Source organism: Moschus berezovskii, chromosome 5 (genome assembly GCF_049115385.1).
Source record: "Moschus berezovskii isolate FMDL1 chromosome 5, NW_MosBer_1.0, whole genome shotgun sequence".
Taxonomy (NCBI): domain Eukaryota; kingdom Metazoa; phylum Chordata; class Mammalia; order Artiodactyla; family Moschidae; genus Moschus; species Moschus berezovskii.
In genome coordinates this window covers 70,910,646-70,930,226 of record NC_142464.1, presented here as the reverse complement: position 1 = coordinate 70,930,226, position 19,581 = coordinate 70,910,646, and the positions used below count along the sequence as shown (strand labels likewise).

At 39.7% G+C, this 19,581-nt stretch overlaps 1 protein-coding gene across 1 annotated transcript in view; it reads right to left on the bottom strand.

Moving 5' to 3' along the window:
- The window catches only part of GRXCR1 (glutaredoxin and cysteine rich domain containing 1), a 127,884-nt gene that overhangs the window by 48,618 nt on the left and 59,685 nt on the right, over positions 1-19,581 (bottom strand). The window contains exon 2 of the mRNA XM_055434802.2: positions 11,787-12,029. Coding sequence (XP_055290777.2) covers positions 11,787-12,029 — 243 coding nt within the window. The remainder of the gene's footprint in view (positions 1-11,786; positions 12,030-19,581) is intronic.

Below are 19,581 nucleotides of genomic sequence, written 5' to 3'. Positions count from 1 at the left end.
ATGTAGAAGCTTTTAATTTTAATTAGGTCCCATTTGTTTATTTTTGCTTTTAGTTCCAATATTCTGGGAGGTGGATCATGGAGGATCCTGCTGTGATTTATGTCGGAGAGTGTTTTGCCTACGTTCAAGATGGGGAACACATGTACACCTGGGCGGATTCATGTCAATGAATGGCAAAACCAATACAATATTGTAAAGTAATTAGCCTCCAATTAAAATTTTAAAAAATAACAAAATAAATAAATAAATAAAAAGAGAGGTAGGAAAATCAAAGTTTCAGATTGTAAGGAGAAAATTATGATGGTATAGTGTCTTATACATAAACCTTCAGAGGAAATAGGTAAATCGTTAATAATTTTTAAATCTCATATGTTATAAACTCTTATTAATATGTTTTAACTAGCATTTTTAATTGCTTAGTATTAAAATTGAAAAAATAATAATATTTAAATAACTTTGTTTAATATTTATGGAAAGGTATCATGAATGGCAATGGCATATTGCTAGTAGCCCACATATTAGCTCAAATGAAACTAGTATCTGAAACATGACTTTGATGTTAGTTTTTATATTTAAAACACTACCACTATCCAGAAATTCAGATGCTTTGCAGCATCCTGCCCTCATAGATCAGACTACTTGGAAATTAACATGTGAAAGTGAACTCAGAATAATACTCTGCATCTTTTCTCCTCTAGTGACTTCTTGATTCAATCCTATATTAATTTGCTTTATTCTCGCCATCTTTCCACCTACAGCCCATAAATGTAGTTTTCCCTAAAGTTCTTGCTGTAATATTAGCAAAGAATTACTTAGTGTGTGCCATGTTCCAGGCACTATGAGTTTTTATGCTTCATAATACTCAAAATACCCAGTCATTAGTATTTTATTATCTTCACCTGAGAGAGATTAAATAACTAGACTAACATTCATTCCTGTAAGACAAATAGCTTACTCTTGCATTCAGATGTCTGCTTCCACTGCTTTGCTACTCCTTTCTAGGAGGGGCTTCCAAAATGTGAAAATTGAGATCCCATGGAATACAGTGTAAATCTTGACAAGTGACTAGATATGAGGAAAAGAAAGATGTGGTATCAAAGAAAACTGAGATTTGGAGTCCGACTGGAAGAACTGTGGGGTCATTTATCAAAACCAAAGAATTGGAATAAAAAACTAACAATGCAGAAGTTTTCTGTGTTTTTTAATATCAAAGTAAAATATCTGTAAAAAATTAATATACCCTACAAGATTGTGACTGTATAGAGACTTGAAGACTAGCAAAGTGAAAGATAATAACAGATGTGGAAAATAGGAATCAAGAGAGGTCAATGAAATTTCTGTTTGGGGGAAATTAGAAAACATTCAAAGCAGTTGGCTATGTGGACCACAACAGAAAACCAACAAGATATTCTCAGGAATATGAAATAGTGGGCCTAGATAATGCTGATAATACAACTTTGTTGTAGACTTTGCTAAAATTTTGATATTTTCTCCAATAGTGTCCTTGATGTGCTGAAATAAGAGAAGAAAAACACAGGAAGCTGTACCAGACTGGAAACCGACAAATGTGGAAAGCCAAGAGAGCTGATCCAGTGAGTGAAACAGACTAGATGTTATTATATTCATGAATACAGAAATATAGGGAAATACGTGAAACCAAAAGTGTGCCTACAATAGAAAGTGAGAAGGATAAGCAATACAACTAGTAACAGAGCAAGTTCAATAATGGAGAGAGACTGAAGGACAGAAAATTGTGGTCAGAGCAGGACATTTCTACGTTCAAGATCTTGAATGTGGAGTGTTTTCAAGTGATGAAATAATTCAGAATGTAAATATGCTGCTGAAGAGTGGAAGAGTTTGAGCTCTAGAGTCCAACACTCCTAAATTTGAATCCTGGCTTGTGATCTGAAGGTATTTATAGACCTGTACACACTGCTATTTTCAAAATGGATAGTTAACAAGAACCTACTGTAGAGCATGTGGAACTCTGCTCAATGTTATGTGGCAGCTTGAATGGAAGGGAAGTTTGAGGGAGAATGGATATATGTATATGTATGGCTGGATCCCTTTGCTGTTAACCCGAAACTATCACAACATTATTAATCAGCTATACCTCAATACAAAAATAAAAAGTTAAAAAAAAATCCTCATTCAGGAAAAAAAGGACAAGGAAGCAATCACATGACAGATTATTGCTTCATTTATACTCCAAGAGCTTGACTTAAAGCTTCAATTTCAAACTTCCCCATCCTGTACTTTCTGAAGTAGAGTGAACAGGCCAGGAACAAATACTCCATGACTCTGCACAAGGATCCTTAAAGACTGAATATGTGCTGTACCTATTACCAAATAAGATCCATGAAAAATTAGTAGATCTTAAAGCTCAAGGGATTCTTCTTCCATCCAGCTCTCTGGTGAAAATGCTACTGATCAAGGAAACGACCAAAAAGATGAATTCCAAAGAAAAAGGAAAAAATAAAGATCTAAAATTCATCTTCCACAATTAAATGCTAAAGAATCTAAATCAGATATGATGGTAATTACTTGTAATGAAGTGGGTTGTTTACTTGTTAAAATACTCAAGGTAAATAAGAAGCGGGGTTATACTTCAGTAGACTCCATCATGAAAGTACTCCTTTTAATGAAAAGTTAATTATCTAGGGATAAATTCTCAGAAAGCTTTGATATTTAAAGAAGGCAATGGCACCCCACTCCAGTACTCTTGCCTGGAAAATCCCATGGATGGAGGAGCCTGGTTGGTAAGCTGAGGTCCATGGGGTCGCTAAGAGTCGGACACAACTGAGCAACTTCACTTTCAATTTTCACTTTCCTGCATTGGAGAAGGAAATGGCAACCCACTCCAGTGTTCTTGCCTGGAGAATCCCAGGGATGGGGGAGCCTGGTGAACTGACGTCTATGGGGTTGCACAGAGTCAGACACAACTGAAGTGACTTAGCAGCAGCAGCAGTGTCTTATGTACAATGAGACGGTCTATAACTTTCAATAGATTTCCAAAACATATAACTCCAACATTTATAAACCACTTCTCACAGGTATACGGTAAATATTTTAAAGAGGTTTAAAACAAAAATTTCAAAATCTAACAAAACACTTAATTCTACATTGATGGTTTATGAAAATAGTTATTAGTGTATATAATACATTCTCATAAAGAAACACCAAATTTACCTAATTCCCTCCCATTAGTCCACCATCTCTGCAACCCTCCTTAACAGAATGAATACTAGGGAGTTGTCTGATTCAAGCAAACAATTAGTGTAAAACATTCAACTTGAAGAAGCTTATTCAACTACTCAAAAGGATCTTTGCTCAGTGTGGCAGATACTAACTTCCTACTCAATATCCATGATGCTTTATTCTAAGAAAAACCTGGATTTTTTTCAACATATCAATGTGTCCCTCTGGAAGAGCACAATTCTATTTTGCAACAAAGATGAATAATAAAATACAAAGTTGGGTGATATTTCTGGAAGAATTCTTTAAAAGGGCACTCCTTTAGCTAGAATGTACTTCTCTCTTTTCTTTTCTTTCTTATTCCCACCCTACCTAGAATGCTAGTATGATATCAATACTTATATTAATTATAAGAACATTAGGTCCATTAAACCTCAAAGATAGAAGTTATGTGCTAAGAACTATAAAATAGAAAGTGATCATGGAACTTTATACCCTCCCAGGAGCATCTTCCTGTACATTTTTTATGTGAGAAAATATAAAACCCCTAATTTTTAAGGCTTCAGGACTTTTTTGTTTGTTTACAGATGTTTTCTGTAAAATTAAATCACTGTTATTCAGAAAAAAATGTAATTCATAAGTGCCATGGACATCAAACCTGAAAATTTCTCTTCGTTATACTTCCTAAAAGTGGACCACTTAATGATTCATTTTGATAAACAGTATAACGGTTTTTAATGGGCTTCCTGGTGGTTCAGGTGGTAAAAGAATCTGCCTGCAATGAGGGAGACCTGGGTCTGATCCTTGGTTTGGGAAGATTTCCTAGAGGAGGGCATGACAACCCATTCCACTACTCTTGCCTGGAGAATTCCCATGGACAGAGGAGCCTGGTGGGCTACAGTCTGTGGAGTCGCAAAGAGTCAGACACCACTGAGCGACTGAGCATAAGCACAGCACTATGATTTTTAATGGATTGTTTATATGGTAGTAAACATTAGACAACAAAGAACTATGACCTCTGAGAGGCAGGGAGTAAATGAGGTGAGTTCTGTGGATTCCCAGGCTTACCATCATAATAGCTATTCAAGTTATATCCAAGAAGGGGGCGTTTAAACAGAACCAGGTAGATTCCTTGAGTTAAGGAAACAGACCTAGAGCCCAGGAAGCTAAGATGGCTAGAGTTCATAGGACAGAGAGTAAAGAGCTCCACAGAGAATTCCAGAGAAGGGCAGAGGGTCCAGCTTGAGTTCAGCAGAGTAATGTTTAGTACATCTATGTAGGGAAACTACTCAAGGCCAGCAAAGGACCACCTGAAAGTATGAAAAGTGACAGTATTTGGGGAAAGGGTTGGCAATACCACCTGTTTTCACCAGCCAGACTGGGGTGTTGAGTAAAGTTATCAAAAGATCACATCCCCATACTAAGGAATAATTAGTTTTGGATGATTGGATGGCATCACCAACTCGATGGACATGAGTTTGAGTAAACTCCGGGAGTTCGCGATGGACAGGGAGGCCTGGCGTGCTGCAGTCCATGGGGTCACAAAGAGTCGGACACAACTGAGTGACTGAACTGAACTGAAACACTATTCTGGCCCTGCCTAGAAAATCTTAATAATAAACCCAAAATAGCAGACTGTTTCCAAGTAACTTGACTGCCTTTCAGCAAAAAGTGCAAGGATATATACATTTATATATATATACACATATATACAGGAATACAAAAAATTCCCAATAAAAATAGTTTTATCCAACCAGGTATGTGGAATTCAAGCAAAAATTCCCAGGAAGGCAAAGAAGTGAAAACAGTACTCAGAATTTCAAAACCAACCCAGAACTGACACAGATAATGAAACTGTCAAATAGATTAAAAGCTATTATATGATCAAAAAGCTAAAAATGATATTGAACATGTTAAGCAGAGACATGAAAAATACATTTTTTTAAAGAAATCAAATGTCTAAAGACAAAAATTTCAGTATTTGAGATTTAAAAAAATACACAGATGGGAGTAATAGAAGATTAGATATTATATAAGAAAAGACTAGGAATCCAGGAGACACAGCAATAGAAACTACCCAAAATGAAATGAAGCAAGCTGTGGAACTACTTCAAGCAGTCTGATAGGGATGTAATTAAAGCCTCTGGAAAAAAGAGAAAGAAGGGAAAATAAAAATAACATTTGAAAAAATAATAGCTGAAAGTTTTTCACATTTGATTAGAAACTAATAAAACAACTGGTTCAAGAATCTTCTTGAACCCTAAGCAAAAGAAAAATGAAGAAAGTTACACCAAGACATACCATAACTGAGATTCTCAAATCTGGTGATAAAAAGAGAATCTTAAAAGCAGTTGGGGTTGGCGGTGATGAAGAAGACATGTTACAAAAAAGAAATAAAGATCAGGGAGACAGTATATGTTTTATCAGAAGTAATGTGAGAAGATAGAGGACCAACACCTCTAAAATACTGGGAAAAAATCCAACCTAGAATTCGATATCCAGCAAAAATATTTCTTAAAGATAAAAATGAAATAAAAACTTTTCAGTCATTTAAATACTGAAAGAATTCATCCACAGCAGACCCACACTACAACAGCAGTGTATAAGAAGTCTTTCACATAAAAGAAAAGTGATGTCAAATGGATATGGTGCTGTACATCAAGGATTAAAGAGAATCAGACATTAAAATTCCAGGGGCTACAGTACTTTCAAACTCACTTTAATGAGGGCATCACGACCCTGATCATGAAACCAGACATAGACATTAGAAGAATAGAAAACTATGTTAAGAGAAAGACCCATGTTTAGCAGGGGACTGGGCTTGGAGGAAGGGATTAACTACTAAATAACATGAAGAATATTCAGGGGCTTATGGAAATGCTGTGTATTTTGAATGTGTTGGTAGATACATGGGTGTACACATTTGTTAAACTGTACAATTTAAATGTGTACAATTTATTAAAAGTAAATTGTACCTCAATAAAGCTGGTTAAAATAAAACTAAATAAAAGCAGCATATCCAGCAGATACTATGGTTCGTCCCACTCAGTAACCTACCCCACCACTTTATAGAATGTCTTCCTGTGCTATAGAGAGAATATCAGGGTGTAGAGGCTAGAAACCTACAAAGTACATTTCCCATTTTCTCTCGCTGCTTTCATGTGTGACTTATATATTGACCACAAACAGATACAAATCACTCAAGACTTTACTTAGGAAGAGAATTTTGTAGAAAGAAGGGTAGAGAACAAATTATCCATTTTGCTGGTGAGGACCATGGCAAAGACAAGTTACCAGAGCTAGTCACTTCCAGATTGTGGCAAAGGCTTCTTGGTGGCCCATTTCTGCAGACAAGTGTTGGAAGTAGTCTCTAAACAAGCCTCAGTTCAGTTCAGTCACTCAGTCGTTTCCAACTCTTTGCGACCCCATGAATCACAGCACGCCAGGCCTCCCTGTCCATCACCAACTCCCAGAGTTCACTCAAACTCAAGTCCATCGAGTCGGTGATGCCATCCAGCCATCTCATTCTCTGTCGACCCCTTCTCCTCCTGCCCCCAATCCCTCCCAGTGTCAGAGTTTTTTTCAGTGAGTCAACTCGTCGCATGAAGTGGCCAAAGTATTGGAGTTTCAGCTTTAGCATCAGTCCCTCCAATGAACACCCAGGATTGATCTCCTTTAGGATGGACTGGTTGGATCTCCTTGCAGTATAAGGGACTCTCAAGAGTCTTCTCCAACACCACAGTTCAAAAGCATCAATTCTTAAGCCTAGAGTCTATATTTCTAGTGTGTCTACTAGCAATGCTCAATAATAATTTCTTCATTCCTAAATTGAATAAAATAGTACTTCAAATAGATACAGAATTTCCAAGCAGTCACAACTCAATATCAGCTAATTTAAGAGACCCCTCTAGGTCAACAGCCTTTCCATTCCTCTCTCTCTTACTGGAGTCCCCTGTTGGATTCATTCTACATGTTTCATAGCTATGTTCCAAACTATTGGGACATAATCTTTTAACATCAAGATTTTCTGGTGCCAAAAACAACAGGATACTTACTCCAAGGATTTTGCCAGCAAAGGTCCTTATGGCTAAAGCTATGGTTTTTCCAGTAGTCATACATGAATGTGAGAGTTGGACCATAAAGAAGGCAGAGCACGGAAGAACTGATGCTTTTGAAATGTGGTGTTGAAAAAGTCCAAGAGAGCCCCTTGGACTGCAAGGAGATCAAACCAGTCAATTCTAAAGGAAATCAATCCTGAATGTTCATTGGAAGGAGTGATGCCAAAGCTGAAGCTCCAGTAATATGGTCACCTGATGCAAAGAAATGACTCATTTGAAAAGACCCTGATGCTGGGAAAGATTGAAGGCAGAAGGAGAAGGGGACAATAGAGGACAAGATGGTTGGATGGCATCACTGACTCAATGGACATGAGTTTGAACAAGCTTCGGGAGATGGTGATGGACAGGGAAGCCTGACGTGCTACAGTCCATGGGGTCGCAAAGAGTTGGGCACGACTGAATGACTGAACAACAGCAACCCCAGGGAAGTTCCCAGCTGAATTTGCTTCTACCTCCACCAATTCCCCTTCTACCACTGTGCATCACAGGGCCGTGTAGATCTGCTTTCTAAAGTAATTTCTTTCCCTTGCTGCTGCTGCTGCTACTGCTAAGTCACCCCGGTCGTGTCCGACTCTGTGTGACCCCATAGACGGAAGCCCACCAGGCTCCCCCATCCCTGGGATTCTCCAGGCAAGAACACTGGAGTGGGTTGCCATTTCCTTCTCCGTCTTTCCCTTGACTGTTGCATTATTTCCATCTTCAGGTTTTAGTTTGGCTGGGGAAGAGAATCATCAGACAAAAAAAGCATCCCTGTCAGTTCTTCCATTCTTGCCCTCAGATGGAGCCCTGATAGCTTCCCTTCAATGAAAACAACTGAGTTCCTTTGGCACCACCCACCCTGAGACTGTGGCAGTGAAACAGGGGCGCTGTGAACTGTCCTTTCCTCTCTCCCGTCTCATGGTCTCCCGCACCCTGTCTCCATGTTCCTGTTCTTGTCTACTCCGTTCTCTGGCTCTGGCTGCTTCCCTTTCTCCATCCTTAAAGACAGTTGTATTTGTGCAGCTGATTCACACATCTTGATTTTTCTCATTTACTTAAATTTTAACTAAATCAAATGGTTCTATATAACTGTTTAAAACATCACAGATGTTAAGGAAACCACCAACATCAGTTTCTTTTCCTCTTCCAGAATTATGCTTCACCACGTGCCAAAACCCAGCAGAGGGCATCCTTCCATTTCATATGCACAAATACTGCAGGGAAAAGGTTGTACAAGCCCAACAATGTCCTCTGTTTGCAATTGTGCATGGAATCTAAATAAAGTGGCTATTGCAGGAGGAGGGGAACTTGTTATGTAAGCTGTTTTGGATTGTTTATCTCCGTTTTGAATTATAAATCTAGAAGTAATTCCTCTTTTATCAGAAAAAGAATGGGGGGGGGCAGAAATCTCTGTGTCTGACCTCTCTTCAGACTTGGGGAATCAGCTTCAAATTCCAGAAGCAATTGGGTAGCACGTGTGTGATTCTTCTACCTCTCGGTTACTTTGTGTGTAAATAAAGTGATCACGGAGACAAAGTCTTTGAGAACTCTGCATTCAACCTCCTTTGTCTATCATGCTCTCCCTCTATCCCTGAAACTGAAGGACAAACAACAGGAGAGGCACGTGGGCAGGTTAGACTGAGAAGTAAGAAGAAGATGAGTATGGTTAAAATCAGAGCAGTGTGTGGGCCGAGCTTATTGCCCACTAAGTGATCTTAGTGATCACCCACTAAGATCAACTGTGCAGTTTCACAGAACTTAAAACACCACAGTGAGAAATATCTTACATTGTCAGAAGAATTTTTTCCCAGTTTAAAAAGCAAATTCTCACAACCTTTTACCAGTGATTTTCTTCCCAGTGTGGATATGTTCTTCAGATTTTTTCCCTTGTGGAAGAATGTCTTAAAGAAGGAAAGAATATGAAGAGACAATATAGCATCATTCCTACAGCCATTTAATGCATGTTTTTGAGAGCTTTGTGACAAACTCTGTTCTAGGTGCTAAGAATACAGCAGCAAACAAGCTAGCAACAATTACTTTCCTTGAGGTGATGTGCCAAAGTACAGGGGTTTCGGGAATTGGACTGACCTAACATGGAGTCCTAGCTCTGCCAATTACCCAGCTATGTGACTTGGAGCAAAAGAATATTCTCTTTTTCAAAACAGGGATGCAAATTGCTACTATTTATTGAAAACATACTTTGTTCCAACCATATGAACTGATTAATATTTTATATCATTATATAACTGATACATATAATTATATAATAATGGGGCTTCCCAGGTGGCCCTCAGTTCAGTTCAGTTCAGTTCAGTTGCTATCGTGTCCGACTCTTTGCGACCCCATGAATCACAGCACGCCAGGCCTCCCTGTCCATCACCAACTCCCAGAGTTCATTCAAACTCATGTCCATTGAGTCGGTGATACCATCCAGCCATCTCACTCTCTGTCATCCCCTTCTCCTCCCGCCCCCAATCTTTCCCAACATCAGAGTCTTTTCCAATGAGTCAACCCTTTGCATGAGGTGGCCAAAGTATTGGAGTTTCAGCTTTAGCATCTGTCCCTCCAATGAACACCCAGGATTGATCTCCTTTAGAATGAACTGGTTGGATCTCCTTGCAGTCCAAGGGACTCTCAAGAGTCTTCTCCAACACCAGGTGGCCCTAGTGATAAAAAAAAAGAAAAAAAAAAAAAAAAACTTCTTGCCAATGCAGAGGACGCAAGAAATGTGTTTCGATTTCAGGGTCAGGATGATCCTCTGGAGTAGGAAACGGCAACCCACTTCAGTATTCTTGTCTGAAAAATTCCATGGACAGAGGAACCTCGCACTCTACAGTCCATGGGGCCTCAGAGAGGTGGACACGACTAAGCGACTGAGCACACACACACACGCATAATAATAAAGTAATATCATACATACATATATAATAAAACCCTCACAATTAGCCCAAGAAAACTTCTACTATTATTCTCATACGAAGGAGGAAACCAGGTACAGAGTGATTTATACATTTCCCAACATTAGAACCAGTGTTCTTGCCTGGAGAATCCCAGGGATGGGGGAGCCTAGTGGGCTGCCGTCTATGGGGTAGCACAGAGTCGGACACGACTGAAGTGACTTAGCAGCAGCAGCAGCAGCAGCAGCAGCAGAAGTATTAGAGCATGAATTTGAAACAATGCTGCCTGACTCCAAGGCTATCTTGCCTTTTAACCAGTGTTCCAGAGAGTTCATTTCTAAAGTTAGACTGATGGGTAGATGAGATAACACATGTAAGCTGAGAGTATACTATAGTGCTTTTTAAAATCTTATGTATTTATCTGTCCTTATTATCTGTACCATTGCTGTGGGTTTCTGGGACCTCAGGCTCAATATTTCAATCAAAATTCTTCTCATTCAGAATCAATCTGTGTCCAGCTCTGGTTGAAAGTAAGACTGCATGATGTCATAGCTAGTGAATCATGGCTTTTCTGCATTAATCTTTCCATAAGATGGCAGACTGTCTCTAACAGCCACTGCTCTAGATAGGACATCAGATACAAGCTCCCTGTAACAAACAAGAGCATTTCCTGCTAAGAAAAAGCTCTGGCTTTTTCTAACTTTCCCTGAAACCTGAAGGTTAAGACCAGATTTGAAAAATTAATATGTACTGATTTCTCCCTACACTCAAGGCACCAGAAATATCAAGAAAAATACAGAATGCCATGTAAATTAATTATTGCAATTCACTTTTTTGTTCTCTGATCAGCGACCTTGTCAGTTCTACCTCCCCAGCCACTGGCGTCCCTCAGCTCTTTGCTCTCCCTCTTTCCAAAGTGTCTCCTCCAGAGTCCCATTCTTGGGCTTCTTACTGATGAGACACATTCATAGATGGATGGGGGTTATTATGCTAACAGTGTTATTCAGAGAGCAATGAGGGAGTCATGTTTTTTGCTGCTCTGGGAATTCTCCACTCTGCTCACTGTAAGCCTGCATTTGTGTCTCCCACTCCTGCATTACTCAAATCAAGAATCATTTTAAACAACAAGCAGATCAAAATCTGGCTACAGGCCCTATTTCTTATGGATTTCATTTCATGACTGTCATCTCAGTTTCATTAAGTAGGAAATTGAGTGTTTGATAATGTAGTATAGGAGAATTCACAAATGCCTATCTCATATATTCCATTTTTATTGCCTGCACTTAAAAAAGTTTTTATCCCACATGTCAAGCTTCTCAATTCAAAACTCAAGTTGACTAACCATTTTTAAAATGTATTTCTATTCAAAAGGACAATTTCATGCTGATTTTGTCTCACTACGACTCTGTAGGGATGAACACTGTGGTGATACATCATTTGGGATAGAAATAAGTGACTCAAAACCGCTGGATTGAACTCCAAAAATCAGTGAGTAAGGTGGTAGGTATGATGCAAGTTGCTTTGTTATAGGTTTACAGATTTCTATCAACACTGGTTGGGTTCAATAAAAAAAAGATTTTCCTTAGCAGACACTTACCCCTAGATAATGGCCATCAATGAACACAACAGGGAGGGAGGGAGCTTCAGAAACCCGCCGGCATCGTTCATCTAACTCTTTTCCATAGTCACCATTCAGAGCAATGTTTTTCTCTTCAAATTTGACTCGATGGTTCTGGAAGATCTTTCTAACCAGTTCACACCGTTCAAAGGTTGTCCGTACCACACGAAGGCAAGTGGTATAAATCACTACCCGGTCAAATTCCAGCTCAGTTGATGGTTGCTGAAGGAAAACATTATAGTGTAAATATTTTACATATGCTTTCTTCTCATTATTTTAAGACAATTAACATTTCAGCCAACGACTTATGTGTCAAATGTGTACAATGCAAGTTGAATAAGTACCATATTTGTCAATTCTAAGACATGTCTTTATATTTTAGAACATTTATAATTGCAATAAAAATGACAATCAACATAATTTAGATGACATAATTTAATTGACAGTATTTTCTTTCTCTTCTTAGTAGCATATCAGATAATGGTGCACCTTAATATTGATGATGTCTCACATGGCACGCCATGTGATGAAATAAGGAATGGTAAAATTACTTTTCTAATCTTTTGTAGACATCATTCAATTATGATAGTGGCCTCTTGTACCCAAAGTAAAACATGGGACAGAATAGTCAGTGTTAAAATTTAACCATTTGAAAAGTCTTCTCCTTATCAACTTATCAAATTTTAAGGCTTTCTGAGCCACAATTTCCTGAGAGTAACAAGACGTATATCATAGGGTTGTTCTGAGGTTTAAGTGTGCGTGCATGAGTTCTGCTGAGTGACAGGCTCCCATGTGCAGTGAGAGGTATTCCACTACTACGAACCAAAGGTTGAGCGGCTCAGAAAGAGCGTACAGGAACCAAGACCAAGGTGGGCAGCAGGTAAAAGCCAGATGTGGAAAGGAATAAAGGAAATAGGACACTGCAAAAGAGGCGTGCACTCTCAAAACCAAGGTGAAGAATCCTAAGAGGAGAATCCTTTTTCGTCTGCGTTTCCTGCTACATTAGAAATCAGCGAGTGCCATCCTGGGAAACCCTGCTGACACTGCGAGCACCATATCAGCTAGGCGGTCCTGACATCACCAGGACAACATCACCCTCTTCCTCTTTATCACAGTCTTACTTGAAGGAGGCTGAACAGAACCCAACTACATATCATGAGTTCAAGGGATATGTGAGTCTCCACGGGGCTACAGTTGTTGAAAGACAACCACACAACTTGTAAACTCCTGTGAAATCAAAACTTTGATTGGAAACCACTCCAAGCAGCTAAATAGTAGAACCAGAAGGTAGGATACTAAGCTTCACCATTTTGTATTCAAAGAAATCGAACCACTCAGCCAGATGCAAACACACAGGTAGTCCTATGACGTGATGAAGATGGCAATGCCATGGTCTACACTTCACTGAGAAAGAGGACATTTTGTTTTTCCTGATGGCAAAATGTACTAAAGACATAAGAATCATTTCTTCCCTCAACAGAATTTAGAGACTGAGTTGAAAACCAGAGCTCTGGTGGGGCAAAGCCTGTGTTATGAATACTGGAGCAGGCTGAGAGTAAAAGAGGTACTAGTGAGGGGCAGGAAGAGTGTCATTTGAACAGGAAAAAACAGAACTCAGCTTCAGGCACATTGTAGGATTTCAGTCATGTCACTTAGTGTTGTCAGATAAGATTATTGTAAATATAAACTTGAAATCTGGATTTTTATAAGAAATTTTGTGCTTTCTAAATAGTGGCACCTCATTAAAAATATATATTGAGACCCTTGGACCAATATCACTGAAGGCTGAATTTGGCTTATAGACCGCAAATTTATTAACAAATATATTAACAAATTTATTAACACTGGAAAGGAGAGAGTCCCGGAGAGTTATATCATATATTCCTGGACAATGTCTCTGGCCACCTGCGTCTCTGAGAAGTTACTGAGCCATTTAGCTCAGTTTCTTCATCTGTAGAATGTGATAATAGCAATAGATACCAAATAGATTTGATGAGTAGATTAAGTAAGAGAGAATAAGAAAACAACTAGTGCAGGGCTTAAAATAAAGAACTGTGTCAAGTTATAACTGCAAAAACATTACACTCCACATTGTGGAACTTTTAAGAATAAAACCACAAGCAAAAATAAATCAGTGGAAAACATTAGTGAAATTAATAATAAAAAAAAAAGAGGACTATTACTATGCTTTAGATTAAGAAGCATTGATCTTCAAAGAGGGTAACCAAATGCCCAAGAGCCTCTGGTTTCTCTTCATACATTTACAGACATGCTGGGAATCACTGAACTCATTGTAAATGTTGCAGTTTTGGGAAGAGCACTAAGATTCTCTTCTTTCTAATGATATTATCTGGGTAATTATGCATTGTTCCTCTGGCTGCAAAGACTTATAACTGCATTTGTTTCTACCAAACTGCTTCACTTTTTTCAATAGTATACTTATTGTTTTAAATATTTGATAAGAAATACAGTTCCCCTATGTGAAGAAGTGGGAAAGTTTAAGATTGGACCATTCTGTTACCACAACAACTGACTCACATAGGATTCTCTCTGCTAAGAAACAAATGCTTGGTACCACTTTCCTATGTGTCTCTAAGAAATATACATTTAAAAAACAGTAACAGCATGAATCCTTATTAGGTGGTCATGTTAAATGCTGTCTAATGCAAAGAGTAACAGAAATATTCCTATACAGCTATTGTTAAGGATTAGCTTTGTTGCCTGAAATCAATGATTCTACAATAGTATTTGATATTAGAACAACCTAGGACTGTGAAGAAAGCTGATCGCCAAAGAATTGATGCTTTTGAACTGTGGTGTTGGAGAAGATTCTTGAGAGTCCCTTGGACTGCAGGGAGATCCAACCAGTCCATTCTAAAGAAGATCAGTCCTGGGTGTTCATTGGAAGGACTGATGCTAAAGCTGAAACTCCAATACTTTGGCCACCTCATGCGAAGAGTTGACTCTCTGGAAAAGACTCTGATGGTGGGAAAGATTGGGGGCAGGAGGAGAAGGGGACGACAGAGAGTGAGATGGCTGGATGGCATCACCAACTCGATGGAAATGAGTTTGAGTGAACTCCGGGAGTTGGTGATGGACAGGGAGGCCTGGTGTGCTGTGATTCATGGGGTCTCAAAGTGTTGGACACAACTGAGTGACTAAACAGAACTGAACTGAACTGAACTGAGGGAGCTTTTAAAAATCCCTCAAGTCCAGGCCAAGCACATACCAGTTAAATCAGAATCACAGGGTGGGACTTCAAAATTGAAGGTTTTTTTTTTTGAAAATTCCTATGGCAATTTCTGGCTTCCGCAGTGGCTCAACAGTAAAGAATCTGCTGCAATGCAGAAGACACAGGAGACGTGGGTTTGATCCCTGACTCTGGAAGATCCCCTGGAGAAGGGAATGGCAACCCACTCCAGTATTCCTGCCAGGAGAATCCCATGGACAGAGGAGCTTGGAGGGCTTCAGTCCAGAGGGTCGCAAAGAGTCAGACACAACTGAAGCTACTGAGCACACAGCACATGGTAATATCAGTGTGCAACCAAGTTCTAGAACTAGTTAGACACCAGTTGGAAATGCAGAATCATGAGCTGCAGCCCAGATCTACTGAATCAGAATCTGTTCTTTAACAAGTTTTCTGGGAAATCTGCGTGCACATTGTATTTTGAGGAGCCCTGGTAAGTCACATAGACTGTTTGACTTGACAGAAAACCTAGGTTTATGTCCCTTTAAAATAACTGCAAGTCATTTACACAGTCATTAGAATAAGTTGCCAAATATATGCTAGGCACTAGATATATAATGGTGAGCAAACAATATAATTTCCTAACGACATGGAGCTCATAGTTTAAAGTAATAAATAAAAACCTAAAATGTTACATAAATATAGAATTATAAACTGGTAAGTGCTGCAAAGGAAATGCACAAGTTGTTAGAAGAGGCTATGGCAGAAAGGTCCTTTTTGTTTAGAGGTTAAGAAAGCATTTTCTGGTATTTGAGTTCTGATTAAAAGGATAAGAAGCTACAGAAATTAACTAGGTAGCGAGCATGGGGAAAAATATCATAGACAAGTGTAAAGAGGTTGACATGGAGGAAGATGGTATATTTGAGATTCTGAAAGAAAGTCTTAGGTGAAACACAAAGAAGGAGAATTATAATAATACTGAATGATTCTGGACATGTATGTAAGATCAATATCATGTGTATTTTACAGCCACTTTAAAGATCTATGGCCTTTAAACTCAGAGCAATGAGAAATTCCTGAAGGTTTTTAAGGAGTATGGGAGGGGTTTACATATTTTAAAAATAAGTGAAACAGATCCAGTGCAGATATTTGCACAAACCTAGAAAGTGCCATTTTTGTTGTAGTTGTTTAGTCGTTAAGTCTTGTCTATCTCTTTGGAACCCCGTGGACTATAGCCCATCAGCCTCCTCCATGGGATTTCCCAGACAAGAATACTGGAGCAGGTTGCCATTTCCTTCTCCAGGGAATCTTTCCAGCCCAAGGATCAAACTCATGTCTTCTGCATTGGCTGGCAGATTCGTTACTGCTGAGCTACCTGGGAGGCTCAACAACAGTGTCATTATTAGTATAGTCTAAAGGATTGATGCTCTCAGGGTTGTGTAATCCACACCTTGAACCATCATTTCCATTCTCATTCCCAACTCCTTTGATCTGTGAACTCAGACTGAATCTGGGATAAATTCAAGGTAGGAAATAAAGTTATCTGGTATAAGTAATTAAGTAAATAAAAATGATCTTATTGAACAGTTTTTTATATGATTTGAAAGTAGATCTTTGTATAAGTAGAAGTGGGTTGAATGATTTCTCAAGGTTGTTTCCAGTTTTATCATATGAATTTTAAACGATATTGTCTTGGGGGAAAATAATCCTCTTCTACACTTGCTTCATTTTCTTTCCCTCAACAGATTTGTCAAAGCATCTGGCCAGAAATCTAAAAATAGCCTCTCAGTGGTTAGCTGTCCCTCTTTTCCCTTCCTCAGTGTTACCATGGGAATAACGTAATGAAGGATGGAGGCGTCTGAGAAAGCGCTAAGAAGCCACTGGGATCTGCAGCCTGCTTGTTCTGAGAGAGTCAATCTAGGTGATAATAAAGGCAAGCTATTGCCTCCTTTCCATTGATTAAAAAAAGATGAATCTTCAGGGTGTCCCAAAGCCTCACAACAACCCACAGCAAAGGTAGATGTGTTGTCAAGGGAGGGAACTCACTGTGAATGAGACTAAAGGGTTTCTACATAGCCAACATATATCTTCAAGCTGCCCCTTACCTGGCAATCACCACTGTCAGACAGTAAGTATTGTAGTCATCTAGGCATCTAGGAACGCTTCTAGAGCCCCACATCCTCTGTAACTCCCACTACCTCAGGCCAAGAATTAGTCCCAACTGCTCCCTGATGGCGGAGAAGGCAATGGCAAGCCACTCCAGTACTCTTGCCTAGAAAATCCCATGGACGGAGGAGCCTGGTAGGCTGCAGTCCGTGGGGTCGCTAAGGGTCTGACACTACTGAGCGACTTCACTTTCACTTTTCACTTTCCACTTTCACACATTGGGGAAGAAAATGGCAACCCACTCCAGTGTTCTTGCCTGGATAATCCCAGGGACAGGGGAGCCTGGTGGGCTTCCGTCTATGGGGTCACACAGAGTCGGACACGACTGAAGTGACTTAGCAACAGCAGCAGCAGCTCCCTGATGGAGGGTGGGCTTGGTGCAGACCCACCTCCACAGGCTAGGGCAGATGTGGTGGGTTATTTCCACTTGACCCTTTGCCTGTCCAGGTGGCCCTGGTTTGACAAGATCTCCTGAAATTGAGGTCCCTAGACAATTCCAGGAATTCAATTCTTAAACAAAATAAAAAATATAATAGTGACATTTTAAAATGCTGATGGCAGTGTGTGCGTGCTCAGTTTTGTCCAACTCTTTGCGACCCCATGGACTGTAACCCTCCAGGCTCCACTGTCCATGGGGATTCTCTAGGCAAGAACACTGGAGAGGTTGCCATGCCCTCCTTCAGGAGAACTTCCTGACTCAGGGATCTAACCCACGTCTCCTACTATGGCAGACATAATGCTAATATCTTTGCATTTAATCTTCCCAATAATTTACATGATGTTAGTATATTTATTTCGGAGAAGGCAATGGCAAGCCACTCCAGTACTCTTGCCTAGAAAATCCCATGGATGGAGGAGCCTGGTAGGCTGCAGTCCTCGGGGTCGCTAAGGGTCGAACACGACTGAGCGACTTCACTTTCACTTTTCACTTTCACACATTGGAGAAGGAAATGGCAACCCACTCCAGTGTTCTTGCCTGGAGAATCCCAGGGACGGGGGAGCCTGGTGGGCTTCCGTCTATGGGGTCACACAGAGTCGGACACGACTGAAGTGACTTAGCAGCAGTATATTTATTTATAGATCTAGAAACCTAGGTTCTGGGAGGACAAGTGTCCTCAACAGGATGATGGAGTTAAAATTACAGCAAAATTAGAAAATTGAAGCCCAGATGCATACACTTCAAAGTCCATGTGTTTGCATCCAGCCAAGTAGAACTCCTGAACAATGATGTTGCTTTGTTACCCCTGCCCCAGGATTAAGTTATTGCCAAAACAAACCACTGTAGAACAAATTCAAGGCCCGTGAGATAACACTCACGATTTAAAGATGTTTGTCTCTTTACCAAATTATGCTCCCACATTTAATAGCAACATCCCAGGAGGGGCATTTTAAACTTTTTTAATTTCAGTCTAAAAAGATTCCTTTGACATGGACAAGGAGCAGAGACCTTTTCTCCTCTGTCTGAAGGCAAAGCGGTGAAGTGATTAGCTCAGAGCCATGCAGCATGTCAGAAGGCTAGCTGGGACTGGACCCAGATTTCCTGATTATTAAGCATCGGGCCAACCCACTGGCTCCAGGAATCAATTTTAAACATAAGACACTTGCCTTTGGAAGCAGGGATGTGGGCCTTACTTAGTAAAGGGCAGGAATTCTCTCTCTCTTCCTCTTTGTGCCACTCTGTAAACCCCCGTGGCTGTATGCGATTCTGAGATGCTTCTTAATGTTAAATAAATAAATAAGTTCCAGCCTGCCTTGTCTCAAAGTGCCTTTTGAATTATTTCACTTAACGACTGTGATGTGAAAACCCACTTTATCCACACTATCCTACTCTCTTATCTTTGTCCCTGAATCTGACTCCACTCTGACCATACTCCCTATTCAGTTCTGAGGGTAAATGGTGATTTTCTATGCTATACCCCCCACACACTTTGACTACAAACACCATGAGTACCTTCTCATGTTCCTTTGTAAGACACAGGCTATAAAATAATTATAATAATAATTATAATAACTACTATTTGCTGCATGACTCCTGTATATATATATACACACAGAGAGAGTTCTAGGGCTGTTCTAGTGCAGTTCTAGGGCTGCAAAGGGGAATTTTACATGTGTAATGTTCACTTATCATAAGAGATAAGGATTATTATCCAAATTTTATAAGCAAAGAAACTGAAACTTGAAGGTAAATTTAAGGTGTCTACATGCCTTGGAAAATGGAGAAGAACCAGAATTTTAACCTGAGTCTTCCTCCTAAATTCTTGCTTACAGCCTTAGGAAAATACTCCACAACCATCTTAAATACAACCAAGCGATGGTCACACCATTCCAGAACTGAGTAGTGAATAGTACCACGGAAGGACTATCAAAGGGACTATCCTACGAATTCCCATTGTTCCTCCGCCACTTCATTCCAGTGCT